General features: G+C 46.5%; 1 protein-coding gene across 1 annotated transcript in view; it reads right to left on the bottom strand.

The window, feature by feature from the left end:
• The window catches only part of LTK (leukocyte receptor tyrosine kinase), a 147,125-nt gene that overhangs the window by 21,862 nt on the left and 104,341 nt on the right, over positions 1-20,922 (bottom strand). The window contains exons 11-19 of the mRNA XM_066613728.1: positions 13,964-14,065; positions 12,357-12,534; positions 12,037-12,187; positions 9,071-9,202; positions 7,349-7,505; positions 5,728-5,910; positions 3,832-3,930; positions 2,750-2,902; positions 1,617-1,724 (exon numbers count right to left, since the gene is read on the bottom strand). Coding sequence (XP_066469825.1) covers positions 1,617-1,724; positions 2,750-2,902; positions 3,832-3,930; positions 5,728-5,910; positions 7,349-7,505; positions 9,071-9,202; positions 12,037-12,187; positions 12,357-12,534; positions 13,964-14,065 — 1,263 coding nt within the window. The remainder of the gene's footprint in view (positions 1-1,616; positions 1,725-2,749; positions 2,903-3,831; positions 3,931-5,727; positions 5,911-7,348; positions 7,506-9,070; positions 9,203-12,036; positions 12,188-12,356; positions 12,535-13,963; positions 14,066-20,922) is intronic.

Genomic DNA, 20,922 nt, shown 5'->3' on the forward strand with positions numbered 1-20,922 from the left:
AGGCATTAAAAATGACACTTCGGATTTCATGGAGAAACCAAAAGTCACATGTTTTCAGCTCTAGGGCTCTGTTCGAGAAGCTGTAAAGGGATATCTGCGGCCTCTGCTGGGCTCAGAGGACCTTCCCGCGGCTAAGGGAGCAGAGTTTCCCTTGGCTCTGGAGTGTATGGGGGGGGGGTGGCATTCACCCATACCCATGGTTTGACACACGGCCTAGGAGAGGGGGGTAAAGGGGGTAATTTGTACCTGGGCCCAGGATCCAAAGGGGGGCCCAGGAGCCAAAGGAGGGGGCCCAGAAATTTTCTGGGATCTGACATTTTCCTATCTACTCAGAGCCCAATCCTGTGGTCTGCGCCGCACCTCCGCGGCATGGACCACAGTCACAAATGTGCCATAAGGCACATTTGCGGGGCTTACTGCCGGGCTCCCGCCAGAGGTGGCTCAGCTCTGGCTGGCGCTAAGCCATCGCCCAGTGGGCGCCCGCGTTCCACAGCTCAGCGGTGCCTGCGACTGCTGGGCTGCAGAACAGGGATTGGGGGCGTTTCTGGGGGCATGGGGGAGGCGTTCCGGGGAGGGGGAGGTGTGGTCGGGGTGTTCCCGGGGGCAGGGGAGAGGCGGGTCCGCGGAGCCGAGCTCTCCAGGATCCAGGGCGCTCAGGCAGGGCTGCTCACCCTACACGAGTGCCTTCACTTTAGCGGTGACCAAACAGTTGCCGCTAAAGTGAGTAGTCCCATTGCGGGACTGCTTCCCTTACTCGGGGGAAGGGGATGAACATCCCTTTTTCCCCGAGGAGCCTCCCACGGTAGCACAGGAGGCTCTGGATCCGGCGGGAGCCCTTTGTGGAGCTGCCGGGTCCCGCAGCTCCAGGCAGCTCAGGATTGGGCTGTCCGTCTTGTTGCCCATACGGGATGCTGGGGACACTACCATGACTGGGGATGCTGGGGACACTACTGATGCCACATGGGTGGGTAAACCTTTTCCAAAGACTTTTCCAAAGAGTTTTCCAGCTGACTCTAGCCTACCCTCACCCTGCTTCACCCCTCCCTGCCCCTATTCTGCTTGCCTGTCACCACTCTCCCCTGCTCTGTTTCACCCCTCCCCCCTTGCAAAGGGGCCCAAAAGAAACTTTGTACCCCGATAAAATTTCTCTCAGAGGCCCTGGTTTCACATAACCACAGGGGTTTCCAGAACAGAACCCCCACAGATACAGGAGCAGGTAAGAACATAAGAACATAAGAAGAGCCCCGCTGGATCAGGCCAAAGGCCCAACTAGTCCAGCTTCCTGTATCTCACAGCGGCCCACCAAATGCTTCAGGGAACACAGCAGACAACAAACACAACCTGTGTCCTGGCGTCCTCCACTACATCTGGCAATCAGAGGCAGCCAACCTCTACCTTGCACATACCTACCATGACTTGTAACCCGTGATGAACTTTTCCTCCAGAAATTTGTCCAGTCCCTTCTTAAAGGCACCTAGGCAAAATGCCATCACTACTTCCTGTGGCAAGGAGTTCCACAGACTAATTACACGCTGGATAAAGAAATATTTTCTCTTTCATGTTTGTATGAACGGGTGAGATAAGCAAAAGCACAAAGTAGAGTAGATATTTCTTACCAATTGACAGGCTGCCACAAGTGAGAGCTGTTCCAAGCACCACAATAACAGCAACCACAGCCAAGAGGAGCGGGAGAGGTAGATGTCCTGAGATGGGTCCACGGAGAACTGAAAAAACATTTTTTTTAAATAGCACATGCCATTGCTCTATACCAGGGATCTCTAAACTTTTTGGTCAAAGGGCCGCATCAAATATCTGGTACAGTGTCAAGGGCCAGAAAAAAAACGTTAAATATAAAATTTAAATAAATACATTAGAGATGGAACTTAGATGAATGAATAAATGAATGGGCTCAAATGTCCAGGAGTTCCCCAAGCACGAACACAGCCCAAGAAATAAAGAACACACTTAAATGGATCCCCATTCCCCCACCCTACAAGCACAACTCTGGTTGGGTTTGGTCAACTGGGCCAGAGGCTCTCAGGGGATCAGAGGCTGGCCGCGGGCCGGATTGAGCCTGGCTGCAGGCCACATTTGGCCCCCGGGCCGGGGTTTGGAGACCCCTGCTCTATACAGTGCTGCAGAAGAACTGCTTGAACTGGAACAAACTGAGAGCCCAATCCAATCCAACTTTCTAGTGCTGGTGCAGCCATGTCAACAGGGTGTGTGCTGCATCCTGCAGTGGGGGGGGGGGCAGTCACGGAGGCCTCCTCCAAGGTAAGAGCATGTTTGTTCCCTTACCTGAGGGCTGCACTGCAGCTGCATTGGTGTTGGAAAGTTGGATAGGACTGGGCCCCGAAGGTCCATATAATCCAGCAGTGTTTCTAACAGTGACCAAAGAGATGCAATTACAGTTTGGAAAGTGTTGAAAATTTTCTGTTGCAGATTTGTTCACCAACGCCTCTTATCTACAGCTTTGATTTATTTGTTTAAAACTTTTACATCCTACCTCTCCAAGGCCTGGAATAGCTTACAACAATAACTAAAATTATTTCTAAAAATACAATTTTAAAAAATCACTTTCGTATCCCAACAAGCCCAATAAATTCAGAACAGCAATAAAGACATTCAGTACCCCAGCTTTCCATAGGAAATGATTATTAAACCAGCTTAACTCATCATCATCTTTCCTAATGAGACAAAGTAAGAAATGAAACAATTTCTTATTTGATGAGAACGTTCTATGTTTTACCTGTGCAGGAGACATTGTCACTGGCCAAGGTGGCTCCAACAACACAAATGCAGACTGGCAGGTTGGCGTCAGGACTCTGTTTGCAGATCCCCGACTGGCAGTGGTTGCAATTCAAAAAGACTTCAATCACCACTTCACCGTGACTCTCCATAACTAAACAATAAGGAAATCAGTGGATGGAAATGAGGGTTTAACTGGCTTTCTAACCAATCTCACATCTCAAATAGGGTCCAGTTGTAATTCACTAATGAAGAATGCACATCACCCATTCTTGGAAAATAATCATCTCACTTCTTGGAAGTGAGAAAATAAATGATGATTTCTTCCTTCATACCATCTCCACGATCCCTTGCCACTTGTAAGGTCCTACAGATTTCAACTGGCCACAATCATTGGAAGGATCAGTGGTGTAGCTAGAGGGGGTGCAAAGCACTAGGTTTTGCAGAAAGCTTCATCGCAGTGTGCCAGTGGCCCCTTTCCCCTTCAGATCCATTCTGGGTGGGGGGAGTAAAACAGAGGCATTCTTCTTCGTTTTGCTCCCCCGCCCCCATGCCGTCAGAATGGCTCTGAAGGGGAGGAGGAGGGGCCATCTGCACACCATGGTGAGACTCCCTGCAAAACTTAGTGCTTTGCACCCCCTCTAGCTATGCCACTGGAAGGATGTCTAAAACTTGAATATATACAGTCCCTGGGGCTATGTCATATAGCCCCACCATGTGAAACCTACTGAAAAACACCTCTGTATGGCGGACTTCAATGAAAGCGTGAAAAAGAGAGTTTTGTGAACTTATCCCTGGACAGTTATCTGCATGGGCTTTACCAACAACGCTGACTGCACTATCCACTATTTGGAACAACAGCAATCAGCATGATCAATGATATAGGTTCTCCTGAGGCTTGCACAGTTTGGCTAAATTAAATCAGCATGCCCATCACTTGAATACCTCTGTACATCAGCGCCCTTAAAAAAGCAACAAAAAAGTGGAATGCTGTACCTGGATATACAGGTAGGACACAAGAGTAAAAATGAAGTAGCCACCAGAAGGGGTGGGAGAGTGATGAGAGATAGAAATCTCCCTTACCTGCTAAAGGACTCAAGAAGATTTCCCCTATTGGATTCACAAAGGAAACGCCATACCGCCCATCTGCTGTGATGTCATCTGTTTCAGCGGCATGACCACCTGGGAGAAAAAAGAAAGGGTCACATTCCAAAGAAGAAGCCTAAAGGAATTCATTGGTTGTCAGGAGTGCCAGTTTCTCACAAGACTTTTCAAAGGTGGAATTAACAGATGAGTTTTCTCATAAGGCGATATAATTAGACTTTAGAGCTGCTGAGGCATTGCTCTTCTGGAAGCAGGTCTGTTTCTGTGCTTCCACACAGCACTTAACACAATATAGTATTCTATTCCCAATTCCAATCTCACAATCCCTGTTCCCAAGGCAATGACGTGAGCCATAATACGTCATAATCCTAATACATAACATAATCCTAATACAGTTTTCAAAAAACGTTTTCTGATGATTTTGTTGTAGTGGCTGCTGTTGCTCCAAGAAGGAAGTGGAAGGTTTTAAAAGATTATTTCCTATGGTCATCAGCTATTTTAAAACAATATTTTAAATTATAAAAATAAACTGGACAGATCGATTCATGGATGGAGGGGGACAGTGAAGAAAATGAGGGATTCACCAAACAAATCACCAACTAGCTCATGAACCAATCCTCCTGCTGGATGATCAGGAGTGTTTTGCTAGTCCTTGGCGCAATGATTGTACAGGAAGTTGAAAAAAAAAATCACACAAAGCAGCTCTTCAGAAAGTTGGGATGCAATGATTTCACCAGCAACATCATCACTCAGCAACACCACCTAACATCAAATTAAAATTATTGTTTTAATGATCACTAAATAAACAAATAATGATAATTTCAGAGAAAAGGACTTCTGTGGATGCAACCATGGCTAGCCACTTTCACAAATGATACAATGAGTTTTGCATTTCCCAGGTTTGTAAAGGAAGCAAACTATGCATTGTCCTTGATGCACACTGGATTTTAAAACAGTTCTCTCTCTATTTCCAACAGCATTATCAACATTCACAAGAAGTATGTTTCAAAGAAAGTGTTAGCATCACTTATAAAAGTGCCCTTAACTGATATGTCCTCCAAGAGGATAATGAAATCATCATAACTATCCAAGTCTGGTTATTGATCAACCAGCCCACAATTGTCTATTATGGCTGCCAGCAGCTCTCCAACATCTCAAGTAGAGGCCCTTCCCAGCCCTGGGACTATGTGCTTAGAAAAGCAGGTCCCAAGCTCTGGGGCTCCCATTTCCCTTTCCAGGTTCCACTTAGAATGGTCTCAGGGCTATAGAAGGCTGCCTGTCCATTGTGCAAGCCCATTATCCAAAATTTTTGGCAGAAGGGCCACATCATCTCTCTGACACTGTGTTGGGGACCAGGAAAAAAAGAATAAATTTAAATTTGAATAAATTTACATAAATGAATATATTAGCGATGGAACATATATGAATGAATGAAGGTCTTGCAATAGTTCAAGGCCTATAAAAGGACTTGCACAAAGCAAGGTCAGCCTTTCCATCACTGCTGCTGCAGCATCACAGACATGAAAAAACAGCAAGGAGGGAGCCCTCATCCCACAGCTCACACAAGAAGTTGAACAGTTGACCTCACGCTGAGAGCAGCTGCGTTGGGCCAGCACGGGCTCCAGCAGTCTCCAGAGGGCCAGAGGCTCATTGGAGACTGGGGTTTCCCTACAGGCTGGATTGGGAGTCCCTGAGGGCTACAAGTGGCCCCCGGGCCAGGGTTTGGACATCCCTGCTCTAGAGTCAATTGTTCTGCAGAAGTATCAGAATAATATCTGCATTACAGCTTCTTGATACATTGTTATCCATTTAGCTCCTTCATTGGCTACCACAATAATATTTGATTGAGTGAAATGAAGGTATAGCCTGACATACCTTTGTAACCTCCACCTCCTCCACCAGATGTACATGCTCCTCCACCACCACCAAAACCACCTGACGTGGCCCACTGAAGTTTCTCTAGTGCTTGGGGGCAAGCCTCACCACCTTCTCCACCCTCCAAAAGAGATTTCCCAGTCCAAGGAAACTGAGTGATATCATCCCAGCCACCACCTCCACCTGTACAAATGAACATAAGAGGACGTGAAAAAAAGAGGAGATCACCTTCACAGAAAGGTAGACATTGGAATTCAGAATAAGCATTTGAGAAATATAGCAATTCTACTCCACAAATAATTACCCAACATTTTGCTTACATATGAGAACCATCATGCAAGTTTCTTGCAAAATGTGTGATAATATAAGCTGATGTAAATCTCTTGGAAACAGGTTGAAAATTCAGTTAATGAAAAGGGAATCTCATACTGATGTATTGATTAACCTTCTGAAAGAAGAAAAATCACTATGGTTTGTGATCTTACACTGGCAAATCTTGACAAATGCCACTCTAGCATTTCTGTGCCTTCAATACTAGATCATAGGTCAGCAACCTTTTCAGGAAAAGGGGCCAGATGTTCAGTGATGATGTCATCGCAAACCTTCTACGTTGCCAAGCTGTGGAAATGGCTGTGGAACTCAGCTTGGGAGGCAGACTCACACCCAATTTAGCGCATGCCAGAAAGGCTCTGCCATGCCTTGTCTAATTTGTCCTGTCCAGCAAATTGGGTGGGAGGCTTTGCTTCCCGAGACAAGCCCTGCGCAGGCCAGATGCCTTTGGGTGTTGGGCCACATCCGGCCTGCAGCCTATAGGTTGCTGTCCCCTGCTCTAGATATAAAATGAATTCTACCACATGCTTACAAAATCATTTTGGAACAGTGTAGTCTCACTTCTAAGCACAGACATAGATTTGCTGTCCATCTTTGAAATCTAGCCTGTCCCATGTTGATATTAGAATATATTTGTAGTGATGTATTATTACCCACAAATTAAATATCTTTCTATTGGATCTTTCCTTTTACAAAGATGAACTTATTATTACTACAGTATTTTTTCCTGACTCACTTTCTCAATATCTCCATTCCTAATTCCATGTCCAAAGGTTCCATGGATCACTCTTGCTCTTCAAGTCAAGATGTTGGAGCCATTTTTTGCAAAGCAGTGCTTCTCAAACTGTGAGTTGGGAACCACTAGGTTCCAATTTCAGGTGGGTCCCCATTCATTTCAATATTTTATTTCTAAAATAGTATACTTGATGCTCCCATGGTATGTGACTGCATTTGTGGAAATGTTACAGACCTGTACTTTTAACAAGCTACTATGTATAATCTTTTAACAATTATAGTAAATGGGACTTATTCCTCAGTAAGTGTGGGTAGGATTGCAGCCTATGATTGCTAAAAATTTTCCTGCTTGATGATGTCATTTCTGGTCATGACATCACTTCTGGTGGGTCCTGATAGATTCTCATTCTAAAAAGTGGGTCCCAGCGCTAAATGTGTGAGAACCACTATTGTATTCCCATTAAACTTTGGAGAGCTACCCGAACAACTTTGTCACTTGTTCCTAAAATCTGCAGGTGTTGTTTGTTCAATGGCTAAATCTAATGCAGACTCTCACCTGCTGCTCCAGTCCTCCCACTGACTCCAGGCACTGCTGTGCTGTTCACATACTGTTCCAAGAACACATCCTCCGAGGAAGCATCCTGATATTTCAAGTAAGCCTTTCCTCCACCTCCTGCCGCAATGAGCAAAGGTTCAAAAGCTCCATTGTTCTTCTGCTCAAGAATACACATATGGACACACACAAAATACATTAAGAAAATTGAAAAAGTGCAGCAGGGTTTAAAATCGGACACCAATTTAAGAAAGACAACAGATACGTGGGCTCCGTATCCACAGATCCTGTATCTGTGGTTTCACTTAACCGCAGATTGGATCCGAAGCCCCCCCATGCTGCCTCTGGAGGCAAGGGAAACTGGGCTTCTCTCACCTCTGGAGGTTCTTCCCTGGGCCTCCCAAAGCCTTACAAGGCATTAAAAAGTCACTTCTGGTTTTATCGCAAAATTGGAAGTAGCTTTCTTTTTTTTTTGCCATTGGTCATTCTGAGCTCTGCAGCAGGCAGTTGCGAACGACCTCTGCGGGCCTCAGAAGAACCTCCAGAGGCGAAGGGAGCCCAGCTCTCCTTGCCTCTGGAGGGGGGGGGCATTCCCCGGTATCCACAGTTTCAATTAATAGCAAGTGTTCCAAAACAGAACCCCTGTGGATACCGGGGCCCTCATGTACGAATAGCTGAAAATAAAATTGACAACACACTTAGTGTTTCTATCCCCTCCTTCTTGGTTCTGTGGGATTGTTGTGAATGTGTGTGTTGAGAGTCTAGGACACCTTATCTTTTCTATTTCCTCCTTTCTTCCATTGTACATTTGAGCTGTCCTGAGCTGTCTGTGACATCTTCAGTTAATTGTTTTATTTTGATATGCACCTTACTTTGTGGCCTTCTACATCCCCTCCCCATTTCTTCTATTTTGCCTTGTTTATTCAGGACCTTTTAATAAATTCCTTTTTGTTGTTCTTTGTTACCTGCCTGGTCTCAGTTCACAGGATGTGAGTTGGTCACATTCTCCCATATTGCTTAGTTCTCATTTGCAGTTTGTTTCTGAGTGAGAATCTTCCAGATTTTGGGAACCCCTTTTTCCAATCAAGGATAAAGGCTTTCCAAGGTGGACTCTGTTTTTCTCTCTCTAGTCACTTAGGGTTGGCAGTGTAGGCCTATCAAATCCCTAAATAGTCCCAGCCCAACCACTGGGATAGGAAACAGGGAGAGCTAGGACAAGATGGCTGTTACTAACTGCTAGGCATTGCAGCTGGTCACCCTTCTCCCATGCTTCCTGCAAATGCCCTTTTCCATCACAAAAGCCATGCCAGTTAAACTGATACATAAAAGTTTGTAGTATAAATAATGGCCATGAAAAACAAAACCTCCAAACCTTCAGTGCAGAGGAAGCCAGAAAGAAATAGGGCAGCAGAAGTATCTGTAACATAAACTTAAAATTACAACTTCCATCTGGGGGCTGCTAAAAAAACTGGTGTCTTCAATTTGGAGCAGCAGGCAGCTACTTGCCATGTGGGTCAACCAGGTGGGAAGGATAGTCTGCACATCCCCACACTGAGATTCTCAACAAAACAGGTTGAGGCACGTAGCGAACGGCTTACACAGGCTGCAGGACTAGAATGTTGCTGTTTTTAAACAGTCTTCTTATGTGGACATAGAGATTGAACTGGCCCTTACTTAATCACTGGCTACCTTCAGGAGGAAACTGGCAAGAAGCAGGACACTTACCCTGAAGACATAAGTGGCCCCTCCGCCTCCACCCCCTCCGCCAGCCCATTCAGTCAGTCCTTTTTCTTTCTTGTGCTCTTCTTCAATTTCAGAGGATTCCCCCAGGCAGATCTGTTGTGTCTGAGAGTTCCCCTGAAAGGCAGCAAAAGGCAGCAAAAGACTAGATACTGTCAACCAGTTAAGGAGAATTCTGTCTGAAGAAATCACCCTGTATTGAGCTCACTGAAATGTTAACTGTTTGATCACATTGAAATACATGTGCATATTGCAAAACCTTAGCCAAGTTGCCTTTCTGAGATTCTTGAAGGAAGAATTAGGATGGCCGATCTGAAATGCAATGTAAAAATAATACACAAAACCAACCAATTATTTGAAGGCCAATTTTAAGACTTTATTTTTTTTCAAACTGGGTAAAATAGAAAATTCGCTCTTTCCAAAACAAACCGCAGTGAAAATAGCTCTGAAAATAAACAAGTGTAAGACTCATAACTATTGTGCAAGATTTAGCTTTAATGATGTTTGCTGAGAAATTTCAATTTCTGTTACCTGTAGGTCTAACTCTTAGAAGAGAAAGCATTGAAATCTAACCACAAATGGCAAAATACCTCCAAGCTTTGGACAGGACAAGGAGGAACAGCAATCCTTATGCTTCCGTTTGTGAGATTCTGGGACAATAGGTACACGCCATTTATGTCTCAGACTAGAGAACAAACTCCACATAGAAGCCTCTGAAGTGAGGCTTACTCATCAGCTGCTCTGGGCTTACATGCATTCATATGCAGTGGCGGAGAAAAATGGAAGTGCTGTTCTATTGGCTCCTATGGGTCCCTGGTCAGGTCGCTACCCTCCTTAAGGGTGCAGCATCCCAAATGAAGGTTGGGAACCACTGTTGTAAACAATAGATCTTGCCATGCTAATCCATGTTTTTGTATGGATAATATAGGATTAACCAACATAAAGTACATAAGAAAGGCTGTGTTGGATCAGACCATCTAGTCCAGCATTCCATTTACCACAATGGTCAACAAGATGATAGCAAACAGCCCTCTTCTCAGCAATAGATATGCAGATGCATGCTGCCACTGAACCAGGAGATTACATATAGCTACTGTAATGCACACTGCACATGGCCAACAATGAAAACAGTCTAAACGCTGTATCTGGTTCAAAATGTACCTGGGAGGGGAGGGGATGTTGAGCTGATTGCATAATTATATTAGTTGCTATTCTGCTTTCAGACTGTACTCCAGGTGCTGGTGCTCATTTTAAGGCTTTACATGGCTTGGATCCTAGAATACTAATTTTTCTTGTATAAGTCCCAGTCACAGCTGCACTCTGTGGATCTGGCTCTGCTCCAGGTGCCATTGTTTCAGGAGCAAAACTACACCTGCTGGAAAGAGCAGCAGAAATGCCTTGACAATAGTGTTCCTGAGGCTCTGAAACGCATCCTTTGCCAAGGTGGGTACTCCCTGCTCTTCTTGTATTGCTTTCTGAAGACTTGCAAGACTTGGCAAGACTTGACAAGGTCAGCAGACCCATTTCCTCTGAAAGAGACATTTGTTGGACTGGTGTTTATATTCTTTTTTTTTTTTTTATAAACAATTTATAGCTTGGGTTGAAAGTCAGCAAAATCCAGTTTGTGGAGAAATATGATCTGAATGAAGCAGATCACAGCTTGACACTGACTGTGGTTGCTCCAGTACAAGAAATGAAAAAGGAGGAGCCCTCCTTGTGAATCCAGTGGGGATTTGATCTTTCAACACTGGCACGTGGATAAAACCTGAACCTCCCTGGCAGAAGGAGCAATTAAATTCATCCTGTGGAATACGCTTTACATGAAAGCCCAGCATGTGGTGGCTTCATTCAAGCAAATGAAAGGAGGAAGCACGCTGGCAAGCCAGTTTTGAATTCCAGAATCAATATTTTAAAACGGAACTTGCTGTAGCTATTTTTCTCTTTTCCCCACTTTTCATACAAGCTTATTGTCCTTTGAAGCCCTCAGACTTGGTCATTCAACAGAATCAAGAGACACGACTTTCTCTGGACTGTACCACTTCAGACTGCAGGGAGTGGGTTTTCCCCCACCCCGACAGAAAGCCAGGCCAGACCCTTTCCCTTGATCTGTGTGTGCAAGGAATTATTTAGTGGAGTGTCATCTCCACTGCCTCCTTCCACAAGGGGAACTCCACTACCAGGGTGTTAGTGCCGTGACACTTACCACCTGGCGAGTCTGTGCTGAGCCAGTGCTGGGTGGAGAACAGGCAACTGCTGCCTGGAGCTCCAGGCGAACGCTGGGTGGCAGAGAGGTGAGTGGGGGCATGGGGGGAAGCGTTAAGGGACAGGGGGAGGGTGGGGAGAATGTGTTGTGGGGGAGTGGAGCAGGGCAGGAATGTCCCCTTCCCCCAAGGAGGTGTTGGGAGTGCCTGCAGCTGCCCAACATCCATAGGTTACAGTGGCAGCCATATCAGCACTGCTGCAGCCTTGGATGCTGGGCAGCTCAGGATTGGGTAGCCCATCAGTTGGTCCACCACACATACTATTAACACTTTCTTTATTACCTCACAAAAACAAATGAGAGAGGTCACCTCCTCCCTCCCCCTAGGATTTCTCTTCACTTTCCTCAAGGAGGCCTGGCCTGGACTCTCTCACAGGGAGGCCTGCCTCCTATAAGGCAGTCTTGGGTAGGACCTCAGCCCCCAAGCCACTTGCTGCCCCCCATCACAGTCCAGTCCATTGTGCAGATTTGATCTGGTTCCCCGAGGCCTCATCTCCTGGCTCTCCCTTCTCACTCTTCTCCCTTGCGGTACTGGTGATGGAGGCAAACTGTCTCTGCCTCCACTGCTATGTCCGAACTCCTGCCTTGGGCTCCCTCCTCATATAACCACCGCTGCTTCCTCATCCATCATCAAAGTCTGTCGCTTTCTCTGGCGCAAGTCTGCTCAGTGTTGCAAGTTTACGTCTCTTACCCCTGGGCAGGCATCTTCCCCCTGTTGCCCCACCAAGATGTAGAGGAGCTCATCTTTCTTCAGCTGGAAATTAGCTGAAATAAAGACTCCATGGGATTGCTTGTTGTGATTCTTGGCTCCTTTTCCTCCAGCTGCCCCATAGGCTGAAATCCTGGAAAAGAACAGCAGCAGTTAGGGGATAATAGCACTGGCCCACCTTACAAGTGTGTTATCGGCACTATTGAAGCAAATGAGTTTGCAATGCTGGGAACACTTAAAATTGCCATACATATATATATATGCTCAATATTAGTATGGTGACAAACCGCCATGATACTCACGTATACCGCTTTGATGCTGGCACTCGCCAAACTTGCACCCCTCGCAGCCGCCCCTCTTTCTCCACAGTCACAGAAACGTTGGTGTTGGTATAGGCACTATCACACTGCGCTTGGGTTGGCCCTCGAGGCCCACTGGCCCCACAAGAGCCGAACCACCAGACATTTTCAGGCACTTCCCCTGCAAGCAGAAAAACATCCAGAGTTGAGACTGAACGTTGAGCTCCTCTTCTTGCAGAGACAAATGCCATATTCACACAACTTGTCTGGCTAGCAAAGGAAATTCTTTTTCTTATCTTCATTATTCCTGCCAGTTTTAGTATGACCAGCAGAGGCATAACGTGCTGCCCCGTTCCTGGGGTAATGATGTCATGTGACATTGTGACATTGCTTTCGGGTTCTCCCTAGAGGAGGAAGTGCTCGCGGTGGCAGCTTTGCACTCCCCGTTCCTTCTCCTTTAAAGGGGAGCCTCCACAGGAGAAGGAATGGAGGGCACAAAGCCACCAGAAATGCCTCCTCTGGGGAGAACCTGGACGTGGCTGCCTTGTGCTAACAAAGCACATACCCCTCAGGCTCCACCCTAGTTACACCTCTGATGGCCAGTGAAGGAGACATAAGACCACCTTGACTGCAAACAGAAACTGATCAGCAACAAGATTGTTTGCAGAGGTTTTCAAACTGTATGCCATATAGGTACTTGCACATCACCTTCTTTGTAATGGAAGTAGACACAAGACAATAGGTTGGAAGTCAGAGCCCAAAGAAGGGCAGGAATTGGTTTCAATATATGAAACACTTATGACATCGGCTTTTGCATATGAATCTCCAGTTCTGTTAGGGATAGAGAGGGCAAGAGAATCAAGGAATACCCAGTCAAAAAGAATTCTGACTACATTTCTGGCCAATGCAGAATTTTTCAAGAATTCTATCCTTTTTTCCCTTGTGCCCCAGGTATGCCTGGACAGGACATAAGAACATAAGAACAGCCCCACTGGATCAGGCCATAGGTCCATCTAGTCCAGCTTCCTGTATCTCACAGCGGCAACCACCAAATGCCCCAGTGAGCACACCTGATAACAAGAGATCCACATCCTGGTGCCCTCCCTTGCATCTGACACAGCCCATTTCTAAAATCAGGAGGTGGCACAAACACATCATGGCTTGTAACCTGTAATGGATTTTTCCTCCAGAAAGTTGTCCAATTCCCTTTTAAAGGCATCCAGTCCAGATGCCGTCACCACATCCTGTGGCAAGGAGTTCCACAGACCAACCACACGCTGAGTAAAGAAATATTTTCTTTTGCCTAACTCTCCCAACACTCAATTTTAGTGGATGTCCCCTGGTTCCTGGTTCAGGAAAAGGAAGATGGAAACCGATCAAAAAAGGATGTGCTAAGGGAAGGAAACTTCCTCTCTTCTTTTCCCAATCCAGGAAATGAGAGTAAGAGAAGCAATGGGACCGAGGAAGGTATTTAAAATTGGTCGCCTTCACCAACCTGCTTCCAGAGGCAACTACATCAGTCATGGATAGGCAGGCCCTGGTTATAAGATAACCAGAAGTGAGCTAGTAATAAACAAACAGCATGGATACACAGTGGGGTACCTAATCACCTAGAGGAAGGGGCTCTTCCAATGGACTGAGGAGACGTTCACCCAGCATGTCTGTTTCCCGTGGGTGCTGTTGCCTTCCATCAGGGTGGCTTTGTCTTCTTCCTGCCAGAATGTGAGAATGAGTGACAAACAGGAAAGAAAAAGGGATTCAGGTGAATAACTTTTGCTGAAATAAATACATCATGTCCAGGGTATAAGCCACAGGAAACAAAGCCTTTTTGTTTAAAATATCAGAAATTACACCATCAAGAGGAGCAAAAGGAACACAGAACTCCGAGTGGGTAAGCAGCCCAATCCTATCCACATTTACCTGGGACTAAGCCCCATTGACTATAATGTGACTTACTTCTGAGGAGACATGCATAGGATTGGGCTGTAAGTACTGTACCACAATATACAAACATCTGGAGTTGGATAAGAAAATTAAGAGGGGAAATAAGAAACAAAGAGCATTTAAAAGTTTTCCCCCCAATATGGTTTTGGTTATTATGTTTAGTCAAACATATTTCAAACTCCCTCTACATACTCAAACCCACTATGCAGATATTGGGCGTGGACGCTTCCCACAGTTAAATCAGGATCAATGATAGGTCACTGATCACAAGACCAGCAGATTTGCTGCAAAACAAAAACAAAACTACCCCCAGACTAAACAATCCAATATTTCTACTGCATTGCTCCCCAAAGTAATAGGCTTTGAGACTTCTCTAGCCATGGGAAGAGCAGCAGTGATGTCATGGAAGGTTCATGATCATTCTAATTGCAAACAGAAACAGTGTGCTGATAGTAACAGCTATGAACTGGGAAGGGATGCAAAGGAAATACCATCATACTGTTGCAGTGGAGATCAGTTATTTAGTCGAGGGTGAACACAACAGCTTTAGAAAGATAATTTTTTTTAAGTCTGTGAATTTTCAGGGTTCTCTGCTTGTAATATAAAATATGCTGCTCTGAAGGTCAGAGTGACGGGAACAGAACTCTCAAAAAGGGGTTTAGGAATTGATGCGGGGTAAGGATAGAAGGCAGACATGACAAATCAGCAGTTGCGAGTTTCATCCTAGATGGTGTAGTTCACAAATGTCCACACCTGCAATGGAGGGGACTAGGGCAGTGTTTCTCAATCAGTGGTACTCATACCACTGGTGGTACTTGAGGTGGTGTCTGCTGATACACATGGGACCCCCACATTCCCACCACCTGGCAGTGAGACCAGCAATACCACCCAACAAGCAGCAGTAGTAGGTTCAGCTTGGAGAGCTTTTTACATACTCAAAAAAGCCCTCTCGTCTGCCCCAAGCATCATACTGGTGCTTGTCACATTGTGTCTGGCCTCCCAATCCAGAAGTAACTGGTGATAACATCACCATGAGAGGACCATGAGAAGTAGTACAATGGGGACAAATGGTGGAGAAATGCTACACTTGGGGATTAGCACACGCTAAAACAGGGGTCTCCAAACCCCGGCCCAGGGGCCAGATATGGCCCGCAGCAAGCCTCTTTCTGGCCCGCAGCCAACCTCATGTCCTCTGAAAGCCTCTGGCCCACTCAACTGAACATGACCAGAACTGTGCTCTGATTGTGTCTGGAGGGTGTTCTGAGGGCCAGAGAGGTTGAATGAATGAGCCCATTCATTCATTTATTCACTCATCTAAGTTCCATCTCTAATTTATTTATTTAAATTTTTTTTCTGGCCCTCCACACCACGCCAGATATTTGAGGCGGCCCTCTGGCCAAAAAGTATGGAGACCCCTGGGCTAAAGCATTAAAAAAATGTCAATTCAATATGCATCTAAGGGCGCAATCCTAACCAACTTTCCAGCACTGTGCTGGACATAGCTGTGCCCAGGGCCTAGAAGAGGGGGGGTAAAGGGGGTAATTTGTACCTAGGCCCAGGGCAAAAAGGGGGTCCCAGAAGTCAAAGGAGGGGGCCCAGAAATTTCCTGTGATTTGACATTTTCCTATCTACTCAGATTTGTTGCCTGTATGGGATGCTGGGGACATTACCATGACTGGGGGTGCTGCGGACACTACTGATTCCACATGGGTGGGTAGACCTGGGCTCCAAAGACTTTTCCAGCTGTCTCTACCCTCCCCTCACTATGCTTCGTCCCTCCCTGCCCTATTCTGCTCACCCATCACCACACTCCCCGGCTCTGTTTCACTCCTGCCCCTTTGCAAAGGGCCCCCCCCCAATTTTGTACCCCCTGATTAAATTTCTCTCAGAGGGCCTGGCTATGCCAATGTGGTGTGCACTGCATCCTTCAATGGGGAAGTAGTCAAGGGGGCCTCCTCAAGCTAAGGGCATGTATATTGCCCTATCTTGAGGGATGCATTGCATCTAAGGCAGTGCTGGAAAGTTGGTTAGGATTGCGCCCTAACACCCATAAAATTCTCCATGTACTGTAGAGTTGTTCACTACAAACTCATAGATATTTTCTACTGATAATACAGGGTAGTTTTACAGGACAGTTCACACAATGCACCCAACCCGTGGCCTGATTTTACCCCAAATCAGGCTAGCAGGTGGGACAACTGTAATAAAATTAGTGTAAAAGAAATTATCTGGATGAAAGGAAAACTGAATAAAGCTACTTTACGCTGAACACAAAGAGGTTCTTGATCTTCTTGGCCTTCAGTTTAATTTCATAGGAAGCGAAAGGTCATGAACTCCTTCCAGCTCAGCTGCTGATATCCAGAGATGCACAATAAACTCAGTCACATACACAGGATGTAAATCGCTCATGAGAACAGTCTGTATCTCTGGGTTGATCTTTAACGTAACAGGATCCTAACCGGCTGTCCTCAGGCAGTTCTTCATCAATTCCAAACAAACAGCCTTTCCTCCTTTTCCAAACAGTCTCAATACTTCACCAACTATGTCTCCATAATGCTTGCAAAAGAGACAAACTAATTTCTGACCCCCCACCAAGAATCAGGTTGCCCACATTCTTGGAATTTTATAATCTGATGTAATATGTAACAATAACTTTGAGGGACTGACCAGTGCCAGGAGCGGGGCAACACAATGATGCCAACACATCACCTCCCTGCATTATCACGGCACCCTTCATGTCAGGAAACTGTATCCGATTTGGAGCCAAACTGAGCCGGGGCGGCAGGGAGGGCCCTCAGTGCTCTGCTGATAACTCTTAGCACTCAGGTAGTGAGTGCTGGCCCTCCCCAAAGAGGGGCCAATCCACCCCAGATACTCCACCCACACTATGCTACTCATCAGTAATCAGATGCTAACTACAGTATATCATATGAATCAAGAGCCCTGGTCATCTCTACATTCTAAAAACAGCCTGTATTTAAGGCCAGTAACAGACTTGTCAAGCAAGTGGCCCACTTGCTTAGGCCAGTTCGGCACTGGGAGGATGAACGAAAATGGCCAACGCCTGCTAGAGCTTTGCTGTCATCACGGTCTCTGCGTCAGCAACACCTTCTTCAACATGAAGCCCCAACATAGAGTCTCTTGGAGACACCCAAGATCAAAGCACTGGCACCAGCTCGACCTGATTCTCACCAGACGCTCCAGCCTTCCCAGCATCAAGATCACACGCAGTTATCAGGGTGCTGCCTGCGACACTGACCACTCCCTGGTGTGCAGCAGAGTGAAACTGCAAACTAAGCGACTGTATCACACGAAAAAGGAAGGAAGACCTCGCATTAATACGAGCAAGACCCGGAATCAGAGAAAAGTGGAGGAATTTGCACGAGCGCTTGAGGAATCTCTTCCAGGCCCGGCCGATGCAGATGCATCCAACAGATGGAAACATTTCAAAAATGCCGTCTACAACACCGCCTTGTCCATATTCGGCAAGAAGACCAACAAGACGGCAGACTGGTTTGAAGCCCACTCTGAGGAGTTGACACCAGTAATTGAGGAAAAGAGGAGTGCTCTAGCAGCATATAAGCCTGTCCCAGTGAGTGCAACCTGCAGGTCCTCTGAGCTGCTCGCAGCAAAGTCCAGCAGACTGCCAGGAGATGTCCTAATGACTACTGGCTCCAACTCTGTTCCCAGATTGCAGCTGACATGCGCAACATCAAGGGGATGTATGACGGTATCAAGCTGGCCCTAGGTCCAACACAGAGGAAAACTGCCCCTCTGAAGTCTGCCACAGGCGAGGTCATCCAGGACCGGGCGCAGCAGATGGGACACTGGGTGCAACACTACTCTGAGCTATATTCCCGGGAAAATGCAGTAACCGAGGAAGCACTGAACAACATCGAGTGCCTGCCTGTGTTGGAGGAGCTTGACAGTGGACCAACCCTAGCAGAACTTCACATGGCCCTGGACTCCCTTGCCTCTGGCAAGGCACCTGGGAAAGACAGCATCCCTGCTGAGGTCCTAAAGTGCTGCAAAGAGATCATTGCCACTGAGCTGCATGAAATCCTCTGCTGGAGAGAAGGTAGAGTACCACAGGACATGAGGGATGCAAACATCGTCACGCTGTACAAGAACAAAGGCGACAGGGGTGACTGCAATAACTACCGCAGCATCTCTCTCCTTAGCACTGTAGGAAAGCTGTTTGCCCAAGTTGCACTGAAGAGGCTCCAGGTACTTGCAGAGAGCGTCTATCCAGAATCACAGTGCGGATTCCGAGCCAACAGGTCCATCACCGATATGGTATTCTCCCTTAGACAGCTGCAGGAAAAATGCAGGGAACAACAACAGCCACTCTTTATACCCTTCATAGATCTCACAAAGGCTTTTGACCTGGTCAGCAGAGACGGCCTCTTCAAGATTCTCCCCAAGATCAAATGTCCACCCAGGCTCCTCAGCATCATCAGATCTTTCCACGAGGACATGAAGGGCACCGTAGTCTTTGATGGCTCCACATCAGACCCCTTTGACATCCGAAGCGGAGTGAAGCAGGGCTGTGTTCTTGCGCCAATCTTGTTTGGGATTTTCTTCACTGTCCTGCTGAAGCAGGCCTTTGGAACTGCAACAGAAAGCATCTATCTCCGGACCAGATCAGACAGAAAGCTCTTCAACCTCTCCAGACTGAGAGCAAAGTCCAAAGTCCAGCTGAAATGTCTGCGTGACTTCCTCTTTGCCCACGATGCAGCTGTCACCATCCACTCTGCCAAAGATCTCCAGCAGCTCATGAACTGTTTTAGCAAGGCCTGCCAAGACTTTGGACTGACAATCAGCCTGAAGAAAACACAGGTCATGGTTCAGGATGTGGACTCACCTTCCTGCATTGCAATCTCTTCACATGAGCTGGAGGTTGTCCATGACTTTGTGTACCTTGGCTCAACGATCTCCGACACTCTTTCTCTCGATACCAAGCTAAACAAACGCATCGGTAAAGCAGCTACCACGTTTTCCAGACTCACAAAGAGAGTCTGGTCCAACAAGAAGCTGATGGAACATACCAAGATCCAGGTCTACAGAGCTTGCATCTTGAGTACACTTCTGTATTGCAGCGAGTCCTGGACTCTTCGCTCACAACAGGAGAAGAAGCTGAACGCTTTTCACGTGCGCTGCCTCCGATGCATCCTTGGTATCACCTAGCAGGACAAAGTTCCAAACAACACAGTCCTGGAACCAGCTGGAATCCCCAGTGTGTATACACTGCTGAAACAGAGACGCTTGCATTGGCTTGGTCAAGTCGTGAGAATGGGCGATGGTCGGACCCCAAAGGATCTCCTCTATGGAGAACTTGTGCAGGGAAAGTGCCCTATGGGTAGACCACAGCTGCGCTACAAGGATATCTGCAAGAGGGATCTGAAAGCCTTAGGAATGGACCTCAACAGATGGGAAACCTTGGCCTCTGAGCATCCCGCTTGGAGGCAGGCTGTGCAGCATGGCTTTTCCATGGGCAGGAGGGCAGGAGGTCTGGTCTAGAGAGTAGAGCCTCTGTTTGCCTGAGGATAACATCTGCAGGTCGCCAGTTCGAGACCACCTGCTCCGTGAATGGTGAGACCTTGAAGCAGCTGACAAGCCGAGCCAAGTTATTCTACCTGCTCTTTGGTGTGAGCGAAGAAGCTTCTTGGCTGCCCTCCATGTGAGAGATGAAGGAGCTGCTTGTCAGCTTGCGTGGGAGGAAACTGGAGGCCAGAATGTGATACCAGATCAGAAAGATCCATCTGAAATGTTGTGGTTCTTGAAAGATAGAACCTTTAAATTGTAAAAATCCCTACGGGGATTTAGAACAGCCTGCCTTGAATAAAGTCTGAGGAGAAATCTGACGACCAAGAAAGGCGGTATATAAATACCTGTATTATTATTATTATTATTATTATTATTATTATTATTATTATTATTATTATTATTATTATTATTTCCCAGTTTGAAGAGACACTTTGCCAACAGACTGAGGCAAAGAGGCAAAGAAGGAAGGCCCATAGCCAGGGAGACAGACCAGGGACACACTATACTTGCTCCCAGTGTGGAAGGGATTGTCACTCCCAAACCGGCCTTTTCAGCCACACTAGACACTGAGCCAGAACCACCATTCAGAGCGCGATACCAGAGCCTTTTGAGACTGAAGGTTGCCAGCAACACACTGATTCATTCCCACACATGCCAAGAGAGAAGCTCTTCAACTCCTTCTCTACCAATGAGGACAGCAACAGCGACAGTGGCAGATGCCTTTGTTAGGCACCTCAGCAACTCACTACCATTTTCATGTGTGCCCTAGTTTGCCCCACTGTGCAAACTACAGTGAGCAGCTGTAGTGCATAAGGGAACAACCACTACATTGCATTCTGAATAACATTTTTTGTGTATACACTGGGGCAGAAAGAGTTAAAAGAGCCCTCTGTATCTCAACTTGGGAGAAAGTAGTATACTACAGGATGTGAGAAACCGTGGGTGGGGTTCCTTGGAAACAGCAGCTGGGCAAAGGCTGTATGGCAAGTCTTTGGGGGTAGATTCAGCTTCAAGCCTCCAATTATCTACCCCTAATCGAAATACTCCAAAAGCTTGGATCTGAACTTAACTAAACATA

The sequence above is a fragment of the Tiliqua scincoides genome, chromosome 1 (assembly GCF_035046505.1).
Source record: "Tiliqua scincoides isolate rTilSci1 chromosome 1, rTilSci1.hap2, whole genome shotgun sequence".
Classification (NCBI taxonomy): Eukaryota; Metazoa; Chordata; class Lepidosauria; order Squamata; family Scincidae; genus Tiliqua; species Tiliqua scincoides.